This window comes from Maylandia zebra, linkage group LG18, assembly GCF_041146795.1.
Source record: "Maylandia zebra isolate NMK-2024a linkage group LG18, Mzebra_GT3a, whole genome shotgun sequence".
Taxonomy (NCBI): Eukaryota; Metazoa; Chordata; class Actinopteri; order Cichliformes; family Cichlidae; genus Maylandia; species Maylandia zebra.
Genome location: NC_135184.1, coordinates 13,573,316 through 13,589,428, shown reverse-complemented (window position 1 = coordinate 13,589,428; position 16,113 = coordinate 13,573,316). Strand labels below are relative to the sequence as shown.

At 39.4% G+C, this 16,113-nt stretch overlaps 3 protein-coding genes across 4 annotated transcripts in view; 2 read left to right on the top strand and 1 right to left on the bottom strand.

Moving 5' to 3' along the window:
* The window catches only part of yes1 (YES proto-oncogene 1, Src family tyrosine kinase), a 33,055-nt gene extending 29,178 nt beyond the window's left edge, over positions 1-3,877 (top strand). Inside the window, exon 12 of the mRNA XM_004542953.2 lies at positions 1,935-3,877. Coding sequence (XP_004543010.1) covers positions 1,935-2,143 — 209 coding nt within the window. The 3' untranslated portion in view covers positions 2,144-3,877. The remainder of the gene's footprint in view (positions 1-1,934) is intronic.
* clul1 (clusterin-like 1 (retinal)) lies at positions 3,566-9,749 on the bottom strand. Of its 2 annotated transcripts, XM_004542954.5 has the most exons (9): positions 9,643-9,748; positions 7,375-7,510; positions 7,044-7,192; positions 6,783-6,953; positions 5,871-6,306; positions 5,419-5,541; positions 5,121-5,335; positions 4,335-4,513; positions 3,566-4,130 (listed from the first exon to the last, which is right to left on the bottom strand). In XM_004542954.5, the coding sequence occupies exons 2-9, from the start codon at positions 7,475-7,477 to the stop codon at positions 4,115-4,117; spliced, it is 1,392 nt and encodes a 463-aa protein (XP_004543011.1). In that variant the 5' UTR covers positions 7,478-7,510; positions 9,643-9,748; the 3' UTR covers positions 3,566-4,114. The 2 variants fall into 2 exon arrangements, with proteins under 2 accessions (XP_004543011.1, XP_004543012.1); XM_004542955.3 differs by lacking the exon at positions 3,566-4,130 and having other exon boundaries at positions 4,331-4,513; positions 9,643-9,749.
* A 2,953-nt stretch (positions 9,750-12,702) lies between these two features.
* The window catches only part of colec12 (collectin sub-family member 12), a 31,534-nt gene continuing 28,123 nt past the window's right edge, over positions 12,703-16,113 (top strand). The window contains exon 1 of the mRNA XM_004542956.3: positions 12,703-13,149. Coding sequence (XP_004543013.2) covers positions 13,143-13,149 — 7 coding nt within the window. The 5' untranslated portion in view covers positions 12,703-13,142. The remainder of the gene's footprint in view (positions 13,150-16,113) is intronic.

The window sequence follows — 16,113 nt, the reverse complement described above, 5'->3', positions numbered from 1 at the left end:
ACGCAGATACATGTAATGCACTTTTAATTTTTGCTGTAGATGCTTTTGGCCCCTCCTCCTTTGTTCAGCTGAATGGAGTTCTCGTGATGGTTTGCCCCAGGAGACAGTTTTGCGTCATGATTATTTTCCAGCACGCTATTGTCATCCTCAGTCATCTGGGGCTTTTTCACCCTGTGAATTAGAATAGAAATCCACACATGTGATCTGATATGAGTCATCTCAGGTGTTTAGTGACTTGTCAGTCACTGGCAAAGTACCCTTGCATGTGTGATCCCCCTTCTTATCCCTTTCTTCCACCTCGTTTCTGCCCCCTGCTGTATGAGATCAGTACTGCAGTGTGTGCCTTGAACTGTGTTAAACTGACAGTGATTACAGAGCATGCCATATGGACGACTTAACGATGTCTTGTAGAGGTCCATCTGGCTCCAGTGGCCTTCTTGGTTTCAGTGCAAATCATTCCTCTAATTATTTCACCCCAGAGCTGCAGATTCAGGGGGTTGAACCCACTTATTTGCATTTTTTTAAACCATAAAGTGTCTAACTGTACATGTATGGTCTGCTCTTCTTATTTGAATTCGATGCTAGACAGTGCAGATGTATTTGGATGCAGTTAGACCAAGTGTCTGGACCGTGATGTGTCATTTCTTTTCCATTTTATATCAAGTGTGTGTGTATAGGTATCTACTGTTACCCGAATAGGCAGACATGATGTTAGAGCTGAGGTTTTAACATGCGAGATGTAAATCATTCTACCACCTCAGCAGCCGACATATTGCTGCCACCACATCCTGGTCTCAGCAGCTGCTCGGGGCTTTTCCTCTCCTCTCCGACTGTGAGATAATCTGATCCCCACTCTCCCACAGAGAGATGGAGGGGGGAGGATGCGGCTATGCTGTGACCATGCCGCTGACTCTGTGTCATAACCTCTTTTAGCTGCAGTTGAGCTCCCCACGGAGCTGTTTCTGTGCTGTGTCACAGAGTTCATGATCACGATCTTCCTGTCTTGGGAAGAAATCTGTGACACTGGGACGCGGAGCTGGAGCAGTTCTGTTTGTTTTCTTGTTGTTCAGTTTTACGAGTAAACCAGTAAACTGGAGGAAGCTACGCAGACTTCTCTGTGAGAGCGCTGGAGCACCTGTATCGGTTTATTTCTGCTAACAGTCTTATCTCCCTGTATGTGTTTTAAAATTGACTAAAAGTCTTAACAGGAAATAATGAGTGAACTTCCAACTGGGTCATTGAGGTTTTTTTTCCCCCCGTACCACAGTGGTCTGCGTGGGCATTTAATCCTGCTGTCAGCTGTATGACAGCAGCGCTTTCTACAGTCAGGCTGCACACTGAGCTATTTCCTAATCAAAAGTTGTACTAGTTTTCTTGACCAGAAAACTTTGGAAGACTCCTTCTGTTATATGGTTTTTCAAATAACCACAGAGAGAAGTCATATTAATGTGGAAGTCAAACTATATTAGGTGTGTGTGTGTGTGTGTGTGCGTGTGCTTGAATGCTTCAAAGGCAAAAATAAATGAATACATCCGTACAAGGACTAGAGTGAAAATTAGTGGAAAAGCTGCTAATGTCCAAAGAAAAACTTTGAGAGATCTTCAGAAATTCTGAAGATGTATTTCTCATGACCATAATAAATAAAATAAATTATATGAAAAACGTCTAGAGTTATATTAAACCACCAATTTATGAAATTTTATTCCCATCCATCAGAGTGCACAGCTTCACTCGGCACATAGGTTAGATGGTGCGATAATCTCCCTTTTTGTGTGTCTATAGTGTAAATTTCCACGATTACAATCCCACTGCCTTACTTAGATCAAATAAATGAATAGATGTATGAAGTACCTTTGTAATGAATGTTTGGATAACCTGACTATATAATGGCTGTCCATTTATATTGTATTTCTTGTCCTTTTTTTTCCTTTAAGGCATGGTGAATCGAGAGGTACTCGAGCAGGTAGAGCGAGGTTACCGCATGCCCTGCCCACAGGGCTGCCCCGATTCACTGCACGAGATGATGAAGCAGTGCTGGAAGAAGGAGCCAGATGAAAGGCCGACCTTCGAGTACATCCAGTCCTTTTTAGAAGACTACTTCACAGCCACAGAGCCACAGTATCAGCCAGGAGACAACCTCTAGTCGGGAGGATCTGGGACTAACTCTGGCAAACCGCGGTACATCGGCAGAGATCAAAATCCAGGAAAACCAACGTTTCTGCTGAAGCTGCAGAAAATACTTTTTTTTTTTTTTTACAAACTTTTCCAAACTGACATACCCGATGTAGAGAAAGTAGAGGTTTGTCCCTTATGTACCTGGGGGGCCAAATATGTGGGGAAATGTCCAAGCGGGTTGAACTCTGAGAACTGTGCATATCACAATAATCCATATAGGCTGGCCACAACACTGTGATCCAAATTTTCAAATGAATGGTTACTCGCGGATGCATTTTTTTAATGAACGTTTTTTTAAATGAGAAGTTCCCCTACCCTTCCTCCAATCCACCATCTTTTTTTAAATTAAATTTAACAACAAAAAGTCTTTGATATTCGAGTGAGAGCTTTTATATGTATATGAGTTTGGTATGAATATGTAGGTTGATAAGAACAGACTGCTGACAAATCAAAGGAAAAACAAACGGCGACTCAGTGGGCACAAAAGGAGCAAAGGATTCGAGTATTTCCTTTCATTTGTCAGCCATATGTATGTAGTGGGCGCCCAATTACTGTGTGAGATGTTACGTATGTGCTCTGACTGTAAAGTGTGGAGCATTATGAGGTGGAATAAATGGAGGAGGAAAAACGGTGGTATCGTATGGATGCAAGAATGTACTGAGAGATGACCGCAGATGTACATACAGTATGTATAAAAAGTGTATTTGAGCAGGTGTGACGAGGTGGAAGAAGCAGGAATAACAAGTGTTTTATATGATTCTTTTTTAACAGGGTTGTTTGAATCTCAAAATGAAATTTTCTTCTTTTTTTTGTCATTTAATCTGGGACTTGAAATCATAAAGAGGTATTTTGCTAATTTACAAGTGCAAACAGTTTTTCCTGATTAACGTTTTGTATAAGAAAAGAAAAGATTAGACAGTTCAGCTGTGAAATTTAATTAAGATTGTCTTCATCTTTCTATAAGATTTGCTTCTTGTCTTTCTTTCCCTGTTGTACAGCTCTGATTGCTACAGAAGATTCTTGTAGATTTCTCTTCATTATTGCACACATCTACACAGTCGAATTTTGCAGCGCCGTGACTGACGGTGCAGGAGTCGTCATACGTGGGACTGTGTGCAGATCGACACTGTCCTCATTTCAGATTTTGCTGGAGGGAAAAGCTTTATCCAAAGCTACAACCTCAATCAAGTATTCTCATAGGTTTGAAATGCAACTATGCAAAGCCGTGCGTGTGGTGATGTTTAATGAAGCATCTCCAGTGGTATTTGCATGTGAGCAGCTCCGCTCTCCTATGATTTTCATAGTTCAGTTCCCGGCGGTACAGATGATATATCACTTCGTGTGCGAGTTAAATAGAAACAGACAGACAAAACAAACACCTGGCACACACTGTGTTCCAGACAGGGCTTTAGTGCTTTTACAGATCAAAATCTAATAAGAAATTCTTAGAAATGCTTCCATTCTCTGTCCAGGTGTGTGTGATGGGGAAATTTGGGAGTATGAAAGCTACAAAGATGTGAACTTTTTGTTGTTGTTGTTGTAATTCTTTCTGTTCATCACTCAAAGAACATGTGTGATTGTTCTTAAACATAAAGACATGGGGACTTGAACTAGTAGGGACATGAATAATGAAATGAATGAGAAAAGTTACTAATAATGATTTTTGTACAGGAAAAAAAATAAAAGGTTTACTCAAAGGTTACTTTTACTACTTGTGTTCTTGACGAGTTGCAGTGATCTTCTTGAAGAGTCGGACCCAAGACGTCCAGATGTTTTCTTAAACGTGGCTATTTTTAAAAATTCATTTAAATTTATGCTTCTTTTTACTTTACTGAATACTGATGCTTTCTGACTTTGATTTGACATTTGTAGATTTCAACAAGATGATGGCTACAATACAAACATGCTCGAGTTGTATTCACTGTTGCACACTGCAGTATTACTCATCTTCAAACCTGTAAAGAAGCAGAGAAAGCAATACCTAAATGATCTCCACCGTCGTTGTAAAACTGATGAATATTGCATCAATATTTCAGAAAGATTCAGCCTTGCTATCTAATGACATTTCTGCCTTTTTCTTTAAAAAAAAAAAAAAAAAAAAAAGGACAAGTGATACTGACAAAAGCATGGGTGAAGGGTTCAGTCATTCTGGCTCTCACCTGACCATCTCCTTGTACTTCTCCAGAGCCTCTCGAGCCACATACTGAATGAAGGCTGGGTCCTGCAGCTCCAGCTCGCTGGGAACGGTGAGGGTAAGCGGAGGAGAGTTTAGGATGCTTACCTCCACCTTGGTCTCACGAACAGCCTCATTCTGTTCATTGTGGCTCTCTGGCGCCACCTGGAGAGTGGAAGAAGTCATTTTACATCAAGCACTCCTTTGCAGTGGCATATACAATAAATATTCCACTTTTACGATCAGATTTAAAATTTTCCTTTTTGCTAAAGCTTAAAGTTCGGGCTGGATCAGATGACTGAACCATTCCTATGTTACACTGCTATAGGTGAGTGCTGCTGGGGAGGGGCTTCCCGTGATGCACTGAGCATTTCTTCTTCACTCGTCTCTTTTCACTCTGTGCATTTATTCTCCACTGCTGTGTTTAATCATTAGCAATTAAACTCTGGCTCTCTTCTATATTTTATCTTTTGTCCTATTTTCCTTCCCTCACCCAACCAGGCATAGCAGATGGTCGCTCCTCCCTGAGTCTGGTTGTGCCAAAGGTCTCTTCCTGTTGAAAGGGAGGTTTTTTTCCCCCATTGTCACCAAGTATTTCTACTATTTTATAAATGTTTGCGATTTAAATTCGGTTTATTGAAGATTTAAGAGTTCCATGACAAAAGCTCTGTGGATATGCCTCCATTTAAATTTCTCTTTAAGAAAACATATCTGCTGTTTTTATTTCATATTTCATCATAGCTTTGCCACCTCTTCCACCATCCCTCCTCACCTTGGTGATGTGGAAGATATTTTGTGAAGCGCTGCTGTTGCTCACAGCCTGAGCCACCCAGCTGTATACAGCCGACATGTTGCTGAGCCAACTGACTGTTTCATCAGTGTGGTGCTGGACAATAGACAAGATCTCATCAAACTGCTCTTTGGAGATTTCCAGCAGCTGAGAAACGTCATCCAACTCCACGTGCAGTTCCCGAACACTGGGACACTCTGGAGCCAAGAAGAAGATAAAGTTTTAAGTTTCAAAATGTCAGCTCGAATAAACGTCCAGGTTGAGGCTGGTGGTTGCTCACCTGTGAGCAGAGCTCCCTGGCAGTTCTCACACTCGCTCTGTAGCTGCCAGCACTCTGATGTCTGTCTGCGGAGGGCTCTGCACAGCTTCCTGTTCTGCAGGAAGCGAGGAAGACTTTCCCTCTCTACAACAGAATTTTTTATTTATTTTTTAGTTTGCTAACACTTTATGGAACAGCTAAGAATAATAAAACTCAGTCTGTACAGTTAACTTACAAATAAGAAAATGCACTGAAATTTGTTCAATTACATTTAAAATGATTTCAACTCAGTAGTTCCAAACCATGTGACACTGGGAGCAAGGAATCTGCATATTTTAATTCCAACCAATTCCAGCAGCAGCTCTATAAATTTACAGATGGAACCAGAGAAATCTGCAGCTGTTATCATTTTTTGTATATTTGGCACACGCTCACTGGCACACGTGAGGCAAACTGCTCGGCTTAATCATTACCTTTCTTCTTCTCCTCCTCCACTGTCTTGTGGATATCATCAAACACCTGGGTCACCACAGCTCCAAACTCATCCACCACACTTTTAGCAAAGTCAAAGAAGGATTCCAGTACTTCCTCTAGTCCCACACCCTGCAGGAAGCCCGAGTCCCGGGCAGGGTCGTAGGGATCAGAGGTGGTTTCTTCCATCAGGATATCGGTGTTGTTCAGAAAGGCTCTCTGAAGAGCTTTGTCAAGCCTGCTGCTCAGCTTAGAGACCAGGGTGACGCTACGGTTCACCAGCATTCCCACTTTATTGACCAGTCGGTTGAAGGAGTCTTCCATCTGGACGATCTCTGTGTCTGTGTTGTTATCCTGGTTTACCAGAATGTCCCCTGCTTCCAAGTTGGTCTCACGGGGACCAAAGCGCCGGGAAACTCTTTTAAAAAAGTTTTCTACCTACAAAACAGAAGTGATGGAAATTGATGCATTTCACAGAATAGAATAGAACAACTGTGATTTCAGGATTGGGAGATAATTCAAAAACATCCCGTTTTAGCTGAATTTAGCATCTACTACTCAAACATCAGGATTTATTTTGAGGTATTGTTTTATTGTTAATATACAAAACAAAAACGCTATTATAACAAATACACAATGAAAAAAATTAATTAATGATAATAAATTAATAAAATAATATTTCAGTTTTTGTCTCAGTATTTTTAAAATGGATTTGCACTCAATTTTTATGACTCCCATTACTGACTAATTTATTCAAGCGACTTCAGACAAAGTTATTCAATGCATTGTTATGAAAATACAACAGTCTGTCAGTGGGAGAAGATTGCGCCAACTGTACAACTGTCATTTTTCAACTGAGAACATGTAACTTTATTTCTAGCAGCATTATTTGAAGGGCATGAAAGTCTGCATACCTTAGTATGGAAAGAAGCAAAGCCCCTGCGGCAGGTGGAGGTATAGAAGTTTTTACATGCATCCTCCAGACAGGGTCTGCAGTCCTCCCACTCAGTCTGCAGGGAGTCTTTGCACTGCTCCTCTGCCTCTTTTAGCTTCTCAGTCACCTCCTTGGCTAGTTCTGCTGCCCCCTGGTGGTCAAAATAGGATTCTTTAATATGTTTTCATCATTGACTTGAATCTTTTATTTTCTTTTGCAGGAAATCAAACGTGGATCCAACCTTCTTCTTTTCGCTGCTGTTTCTCAAAGACCTCATCAGGTGTTCATGCTTCTGCTCATTCCTCCACATCACCTCCTTCATCTGCTTCACCCCATACAAAGCTCTCCTTACCTCCTCATCCACAAGCTTCTCACCACCCAGTGACAACTCTGAGAAAACAAAAGGAAACTGAGTGCATTTTAGTCTACACATAAACACACTATTAAACCCTAAAAGTTTAATATTAAGAACAAGAAACACATTTCCTTCAAAGTCACTTACAAATATTTCTGAACAAAAGAATAATTAGATGAACCAAATCTACTTGGAAGTGTCTGTTCTGCAAACTCACGTTTTAAAGTGTCCTCTGAGATGCCTTCACCTTGATCCGTAGGTACAGAATCGAGGAGACCCAGCGTCACCAACAAAAGTGTTAAACCCAGCAGGAAGTTCATTTTGGAGCTCTGTCACAGCGACTAATAAAAAGTCTGACAGGATATACCAAGTGTGATTTAGGGGTTACGTATGAAACCGACTCACATTTAGACACTGAGATTTAAACACAATTAGAGCCTATCTGTGCATAAACTTTAAGATTGTTATCAAAGAGATCGTTTTGCAAAGATGAGTAAGCAAATCATGGCATCATGGTGACCTCTCATTTAAGGTCACTAGATTAATATGCAAATAATGCTACACATAGTTACTTCAAATGTCAGTTTTGAGACTGACAAGAACTTTTTGAGTACAGCTAAATCTTATTTTTTATGTACATTACAATTACAAGTTATAATACTTTAAATTGATAACAACTTTAATACAAATAGCATGTTCATGAGTATTTTAAAACCTTTTTAACTTGATATTTATCCCTAAACATTTAAACATTCCATTGTTTTAATAGTCAATGAAATGAATGCCACATGTGAACTATATGCACAAAAATAAAAAATACTCAAAATAACAATTATACTCAAAATTATGTCAAGTATATTAAGATGGTGAACACCTGCACTTTGCACTTGGCTTTACTGCACTACAAACTTCTAAAAAGGACGATGAAAATAACATGAATATATAAAGAATATACTTATTTCCCTTTAAATGTAACTACTCCCCAGAGAGTGAGCTGCCGAGGCGGAGGTTTGTGCTCTCTGGAGTTTTTTTCTTAGGCTTTCTTTTCTTTGCTTTCAAATCTAACAATTTGACTTATTTGTGCTTGCATACACAAATCCATCTTTATCCATTTTCAAGAAAACAATAAGTGCTATCTAGTCAGCCACAAAGGCGACAGGATTTAAGGGTGAGCGTGAGCCTGATTTAACGTGGTCATATAGAAGTCTCCCACTTGGTGGCGCTACACAGCCACTAGGCGCTGAAAAATCCGGATGATCTTATATCGTCGTGTTGGTGTTGATCCTGGAACAACATAGTAAATGTTGTTCCAGGATCAACATTGCAAGTGACCAATCACATTCTTCTGACGTTATTCTTTGGCGCACCAAGCCATTCGTGCATTTATGAAATTCCAGTGTTGCAAGGACAATATCAATTCTGCTTAGCGTTTATTAAAGGGTTGGGGTTAGGGTCAGGGTCAGATCGTGCGAAAAATCCCACCTCTCTCATACTTACTTCTCAGTTACCATATTTGTTTACATTTCACCAATAGTTTCCTGCACAGAATAGTGATCACTATACTTTACTGCATTTAAACAAATTTAACTTATATTGTTTAGAGCAATGGTGTAGCCTGTTATGACTCTATGAGGAGGCTTTGCCCTTTTTCTTTTCTTATCTTTTTATTCATTTGGCTGACTGAGTTTAGTTTTTACTTTAAGCAGCACCAGTGTGAGGTCAGCAGCAGGCGGTGATCACCAAGCAAAAGGCACCGTAGGGTCAAATTCAGCTCAAAAATTTTGCAAGCTGTGTTTCCGACAGGGACATCTGCTGTGTCAGGAGGTTAAGCTCCATAAAATCACAAGGATACACAAAAGAGGAAACTTTAAAAATACATTTTTGAATTGTTTTGAGTTGGGTTGCCAGTTTGGTAACAATTAAATCATCTGCCTGAATTTTCTAGAGCCTGTGCCTCAATTATAAGCCTCGTGAGTTACACAATTTGGCATGCAGCAGGGATTTACAGTAAACAGGGATGAACTTTTTAGGGATGTGCTAAAAACAGCTTCTCTATTCTATTTTACTGTCTCCAGTTTTTATTAAAATATGTTTAAACTGATTCAACTATAACCCAATAACAGACTCCTGTCTTTTCCTTGGCGTATCTCACTTTTTGCCCTTTGCCAGCTGACATCCAGGATGAGTGGGTAAAAAAAAGGGGGAAGAATGGTGTAATTTTTTTTTTAACATGATTTCATTATTTATGGTTATGGTTATGAATTTAGGTTAATTTTTAAATACAGCTGCTGAATATTTGAATTTTATTTATGGCAATAATTAAAGTATCTATCTATCTACAACTGTTGCTGTGCCATCACAGCTCATGGAAAATTTCCGACTTCACTTAGAAAAAGCGTTAATGATAAAAGTTAGCTGAAGAAGTGTTGATTAACTAAAAGACAAACATAACAACAACAGAGCGATTACATGAGGCACAACTCACCAGCAGCAGACTGAAGGTGCTTCTCTGTCGACCGAAATAAACAAAGTGCTCGGTGTGGACAGATCTCGTCAGGATATCTTGACCTGACGAGATCTGTTGGTAATCTTTCCACTTCAGCTTTATCCTATTACTGTCCTTGCTTGAGGTTGATGCCCGTTAATCCAGCAGTCGTCACACTGACTGAGTGGTTTGTTTTGGACAAGAGACTGCTTAGTCACATCAAACGTACTGTTGACAACCAGAAAAATGTATTTATTTCAAATGTTGTAATGGGGTATCGGCACATGTCAGACAAGACTAACCATCAGATGCCAGAAGTCTTGTACGTGCACATTAGAGGCTGAAAGGTTTGAGCGAGGTTTACTCTGTGGCTGGCTTTTGTATGAGGTGTAGAGAAGATGTCCCTGAAGGGATTCAAGTTAAATAACCACAAAAGAGTCAAAATGTCTCAGAATCAACTGCAAATTCTGATTACATCTGCCAGCAGCTGTACATCTGTGTAAAGGCTTTTGGAAATGTTTGCTGCACACACAAATATTAATGTTAAATTAACCATTAACCAGTCAACCAAGCAACCAAGCACACATGGTTGTCTCAGTCCTGTTCACACACACACACACACACACACACACACACACACACACACACACACACACACACACACACACACACACACACACACACACACACACACACACACAGTGAGCTGAGCTTTACACGTTATTCTTTCTGTTGTTAAGCTTGTTTTGGGGTTTTTTTAACCTGAGCCGGACTGATCTCATAACCTATACTGGCACAGGTGAAAGAGGTGAATAGTACACTCTGTTATATATTATATGAATAGAAGCCAGTCCAGCCTATTTTTTAGTAAAGGGACACATTCCTCTCAGCAGAAAGCTGTTTCCATTAAAAGTTTTCATTCTTGGTCAAATGCGAGGGATTCTCTCACTGCTGCTCCCATCATTCTCAAAAATGTGCCCTCTTTGCATGGTGTGACCCAGATAATAGAGTCCTTATGGATAATAATCAAAAACAGCCAGTGCTTCAGCCTCACTGACACCTTCTGCACCTGGTTCCTATAACACTGCAGGGCAAACCCGTTCCTCCCATGTCCTTCCATGGCTCAGCTCAACATAAAACAGTTGAATGTATAAAATGGCACTTGGCTGTGTAAGATTTCAAGCACACAATTACTCATTGAGAAATTCAGGTCAATTTTATTTATATAGCGCCAAATCACAACAACAGTTGCCTCAAGGCTCTTTATATTGTAAGGTAGACTTTACAATAATACATACAGATAAAAACCCAACAATCATATGACCCCCTATGAGCAAGCACTGTGGCGACAGTGGGAAGGAAAAACTCCCTTTTAACAGGAAGAAACCTCCGGCAGAACCAGGCTCAGGGAGGGGTGGGAGAAGGAAGACATGCTGTGGAAGACAGACAGAGATTAATAACAGGTATGATTCAATGCAGAGAGGTCTATTAACACATAGTGAGTGAGAAAGGTGGCTGAAGAAGAAATACTTAATGCATCATGGGAATCACGTAGCAACCTACACCTATTGCAGCATAACTAAGGGAGGATTCAGGGTCACCTGGTCCAGCCCTAACTATATGCTTTAGCAAAAAGGAAAGTTTTAAGCCTAATCTTAAAAGTAGAGATAATGTCTGTCTCCCGAATCCAAACTGGAAGCTGGTTCCACAGAAGAAGAAGGCCTGAAAACTGAAGGCTCTGCTTCCCACTCTATTTTTTAAATACTCTAGGAACAACAAGTAAGCCTGTAGTGTGAAAGTGAAGTGCTTTAATAGGGTAATATGGTACTACAAGGTCATTAAGGTAAGATGGGACCTGATTATTTAAGACCTTGTATGTGAGGAGCAGGATTTTGAATTCAATTTTGGATTTAACAGGGAGCCAATGAAGGGAAGCCAAAACAGGAGAAATATGCTCTTTCTTTCTAGTTCCTGTCAGTATTCTTGCTGCAGCATTTTGGATTAACTGAAGGCTTTTCTGGGAGGTTTTTGGACATCCTGATAATAATCAATTACACAAATAGTGCTGGGTGTGTGTGTCATGTTTAATATTGTGGCACTGATCAAAGTCTGAAGTCCTGGGTTGAAGACATAAGCAGAGAACTGAATTATAATGAATGAAACTGTTAAAAACTGTTAAAAACTGTGCCACTCCTGTCAGCTAAGAACAGAAAACTGAGGCTACAATTCACACTAGGAACTCATAAGGATCCTTGCAAAACAGGTAAAACCCATTGATAAATTCTCTTGATTACAGCCTGTTTACAAAGAGGAGCAGGGATATTAGACATGAAAACAGATACAAACATTGGAAGTGACTTTTTGGCATGACACCTGCATTAGCAGCATGCACCTAATAAAATGTGTGTGACTGTATTTATTCATCTGATAACCCCTTTATTCAATATTTGCATCTTTTTCCATTTTATTGAGCAGTTATTTATACAGACCAAAAGAGAATCAAAAGAAGTGTGGAGCACTATTGTACTCAGATCCTCAAATGAATACCAGAGCTCCTCATGTATTCTGGACGCCCTAACACCTTGTGATAATTAGCTCCCCAAGCGACCAAAAGAGAAAAAAATCTTCTCCAATTTCTTCACATTTTTAACTGCGCATATTTAAACAACTGGAGCTCCTCTTAAAAAAGTAATAATAATAAGAATGATGACGTAAAAATAAAACTATAATATGGAAAATCTGAAAATAAAATAGAAGTCTTCTACCTTTTATTTTATTTATTTATGTATTTATTTAGTTAGTTTGCCATGAGACAAACATTTCAGTCCACTCTGAGTTCTTCTTCGGTTTTGTGTTTTCGGACATAAAAACTGAACCAATAACGGGGAACACAACATTTGGAATCACTATAATTCAGAATCATTCTCCCATATTAAGACTGGGGAAATCAAAATGAACCGCACAATGGCAGCTGTGCGCTGTGTGTGTATGTGCAAACACCCTCTGCAGACGGTGCGCACAGATGTGAGGAACACGTGGTTTCTCCAAGCAGCCACTTCCTCTCACGTATGGATTCCTTCACTTTGGAGTTTCTCCTGTTACTCTTGCGGGTGTGACTGGAGCGCTCATGACTCGGATACACCCTCAAACTCAGCATCCCTTCCAACAACCACATAACTATTTTACATTTTTCCTCCCTACTTTTTTAGAACTTCTTCTTCCATTTCTTATTTTTAGCAAAGTGCGTCCTTTTTATGCAGCACTAAAGTTACCTGCGCTGAAGGAGGTCTAGCTTAAAGAGCTGCGGATGGAGCTTTGAAATCTTATTATTGTTATTATTATTCTTTTTAATAACCTATCAACACGCTAAGGAAACCGGGAAAGCCCACGGATTCAAGGTGCCTTGGCGCATAACGGGAGGTTTCGGGCAAATGCCACTGCGATGCTGTGGATGTGACTTCAAACAGCAGCTTCACAACGGTATAGTCCTGTAAACCACAATGAAAGGTAAGCTCAGTCTGGGGACAAAAGTTTTAAAATGATGGAAAATATCTAAATAGCAAACTTCGGTCTACTTTCTGTTTACCCCACATTCCTCTCGCGCTTTTTTGTCACACTTTTCTGCGCGCGCTCTCTCTCTCTCAGTCTGGGGCATGAGGAATGCGTAGGCTACAACTGGCGTCTAACATCTGGAATCAATTAAGGCACTCTGTTTGGGATTGTTTTGCATCTGTCCACTGCTGCACATCAAACACTAACCCGTGTTAGGAGAACTTTTCAAAACTTAGGAAAAAAATGAATCATGGTGCAGTGTGTGACTGCCTCGGGAGGGAGAACGTGTTGTTTTAAATCAAGGTTTAGATAAAGATTTCCCAGATGCGATTCTCATGTATTGCCCTGGTGTTTTGGACTAAATTAAGCTCCTCCATGTCAGTCTCTGAGGTCCAAGCTTTATAGGTCAGTAAGCTGTTTCCCTCTTACAAATAAAAAACACTGGTTACTGCCATCTTGTGGTCTCTCTTAGAGAGCTTCACATTTTGACCACATTTTTGATCATCTCTGGGATTTCACATTATTTCCGCCCAGCAGAATGACAGACATTGCCCTTATACTTTCAATTTCTGATATTCCTGATTTTAGAAAAACAAATATAATAATAATAATAATAATAATAATAATAATAATAATAATAATAATGAAAGGGAATGATTTATGGCCTGACCATCAAATTAAAGAATTCAGAAATTATGGCACTGCATAACCTCAATGCAAAAACAAAAAAAACCGCAAATCATATAAAATCCATTAAGGCAGGTAAATACTTGCTAGGATCAGACTCTACAGAGTCCATACTCTGTAGAAATAGAGGAAGTGCATTCTGCAATCTGGGCGCAACAGCTTGGAAGGCTCCTCTCGAGTTCTGAAACGGGTGTGGGGGGACCACTAGAAGGTTTTGATTCTTGGCCCTTTCTTGTTTAGACAAGTAAACAGACGATTACAGTAGTCCAGTCTTGTAGAAAGAAAAGCATGAATTATCATCTCAGGTTCACTTGTTGACTCAATTAATCTAAGTTTTGAGATGTTTCTCAAATCACAAAAACAGGTTCTTACTATCCATTTTAAGTGTCACTCCAAGGAAAAAGCTTGACCAAGAATAAAACCTAAATTTGGAGACCTTGGAGAGTTTGTGACCTTCAGAAGGCTTAAATGAGCAGTATAGCAGAATATCACCAGCAAAAGATGATAAGAAACATCAAGAAACTGCTGTGTTATCTGGCCTAAAGGAAGAATGTACATCAAAAACAGAATAGGCCCCACAGAGCCTTAAGGAACTCCACTCTACTGAATCCTACTGCTTATTTTTATATAGATATAGAGACATGGAAGTGTATTTTTTTTTTAATCTAATCTTACAGATACTGCACATTGCTAATACAAGCAGAGATTTTAACAGGATAAATATCAGTATTTTTACACTGTTTATCTGTATGTATTGTTACTGCTTTCATTTAAAATTTGAATATAAATGTGAAGGGACGTCTTAATACAGAAGATAATTAAAGGCAAATAAATACTTATAGAAGGCAAACACAAAGAGGCACTGGACTGCTGTAGGATTCAAGTTTTAAAATACTGATGTTGATGGGGCCAATATATTGGGCGATATTAGCTGTTTTTCAATATACTGGTATCAGCATTTAAAGAAGAGATCGAAGAAACACCCTTCAATTGTGTTATGATTGTTAATGCAACTTCTCTGTTGTCAACACTTTTGGAATGCTAGCTGATCCAAGCAAAGTCAGGCGGCGCAGAAACAAGTAATCCACCACTTAATGTGACAATAAAGCACATTATTTTTCTTTGTATTATCTTAGTAAGGACTCATAAATATCTATATATAACAAATGTTATTGAAATCTGGCAATGTTTCGTCTGTCTGGTAGAAAAAAAATATCAGCCAACATATATGTCAGAGTTTTAAATCAGTAAATATCAGTAACGGTGTGAAAAATCTTATATTATTATTATTATTATCATTGTTATATATTTTAAACTTTCTTTTCCATGCAGGACTTTGTTTATATCAGAGAGACAGATGGCCTAACCTTCCAAAATGGACAAATTGTGTCCTCTCAGTATTATGTAACTATTAGTCTCACTAGTATCTGCTTCTGGAATGTTAAACAATCTTTCTTAAGTATCCTGGCCCCATGCAGCAGTGCGCATCGCCAAATCCAAATAACACTCACTTTGACTTGCGCTTTTTTCAGGTCAGCCCTTCGGGTAAAATTCCATTTCCCAAAAATGACTTTTCAGCAGCTCCAGACTTACACTGATACAACTATTGTAATGGGATGTTTTCATGTTACTTGGAAACATAAACAGGAAAGAGGTTGTTGGGGGTGTAGGGATAGGGAAACACAAATTGTAAGATTGGTTTAGTATGTTTTACAACACTTTAGATTGTTCTGGTCACCTCTTAGCTCCATCTGCTCTCTGTCCATGGGGTCTGCTAAAAGGTCAGAGTCATTTATTTCAGTACTAGACCTTGGAAAGAGGCAGCTTCCCATCACACATTTCTTACTTCTCCCGTTTCCAGCTGAAGAAGCACTGATAGAAAAGAGTCACTGCTCTAGTCTTCAGACATTTATTGCCCCTTTTAAGGTTATATAGATGAAAAAGGGGGTTTTTGTCATAAGATTATTGGGACATGTTTTGTTTCTTTATTTTCATGGGTTAGAGTTGTTCCCACAGACATGGGAGAAAAATCCCACACAGTGGTTTTGGGGTTCAATCCTGTCAAGGTTGGACATGTTGATAGTCTGATTTAGACGATCTCAGTTGGACAAATTTTGGACATGTTTTTAAAATGTTTAAGGCAGATTCAGTGGGCAAAAAAAATCATTTCCTATATGATTTTCTTACAGTACTCATTGAGAGAGACATGGTTTTAAATATCCTCTACAAAGG

Bases quoted from the DNA above. Each gene is read 5' to 3' on its own strand.
- clul1 (XM_004542954.5), bottom strand. From the start codon at position 7,477: ATGAACTTCCTGCTGGGTTTAACACTTTTGTTGGTGACGCTGGGTCTC. The intron at 7,193-7,374 runs GTGAGTTTGCAG...TTGTTTTCTCAG, and splicing joins CTCAGAGGACACTTTAAAAC to AGTTGTCACTGGGTGGTGAG. The intron at 6,954-7,043 runs GTTGGATCCACG...TTTGACCACCAG, and splicing joins ACAGCAGCGAAAAGAAGAAG to GGGGCAGCAGAACTAGCCAA.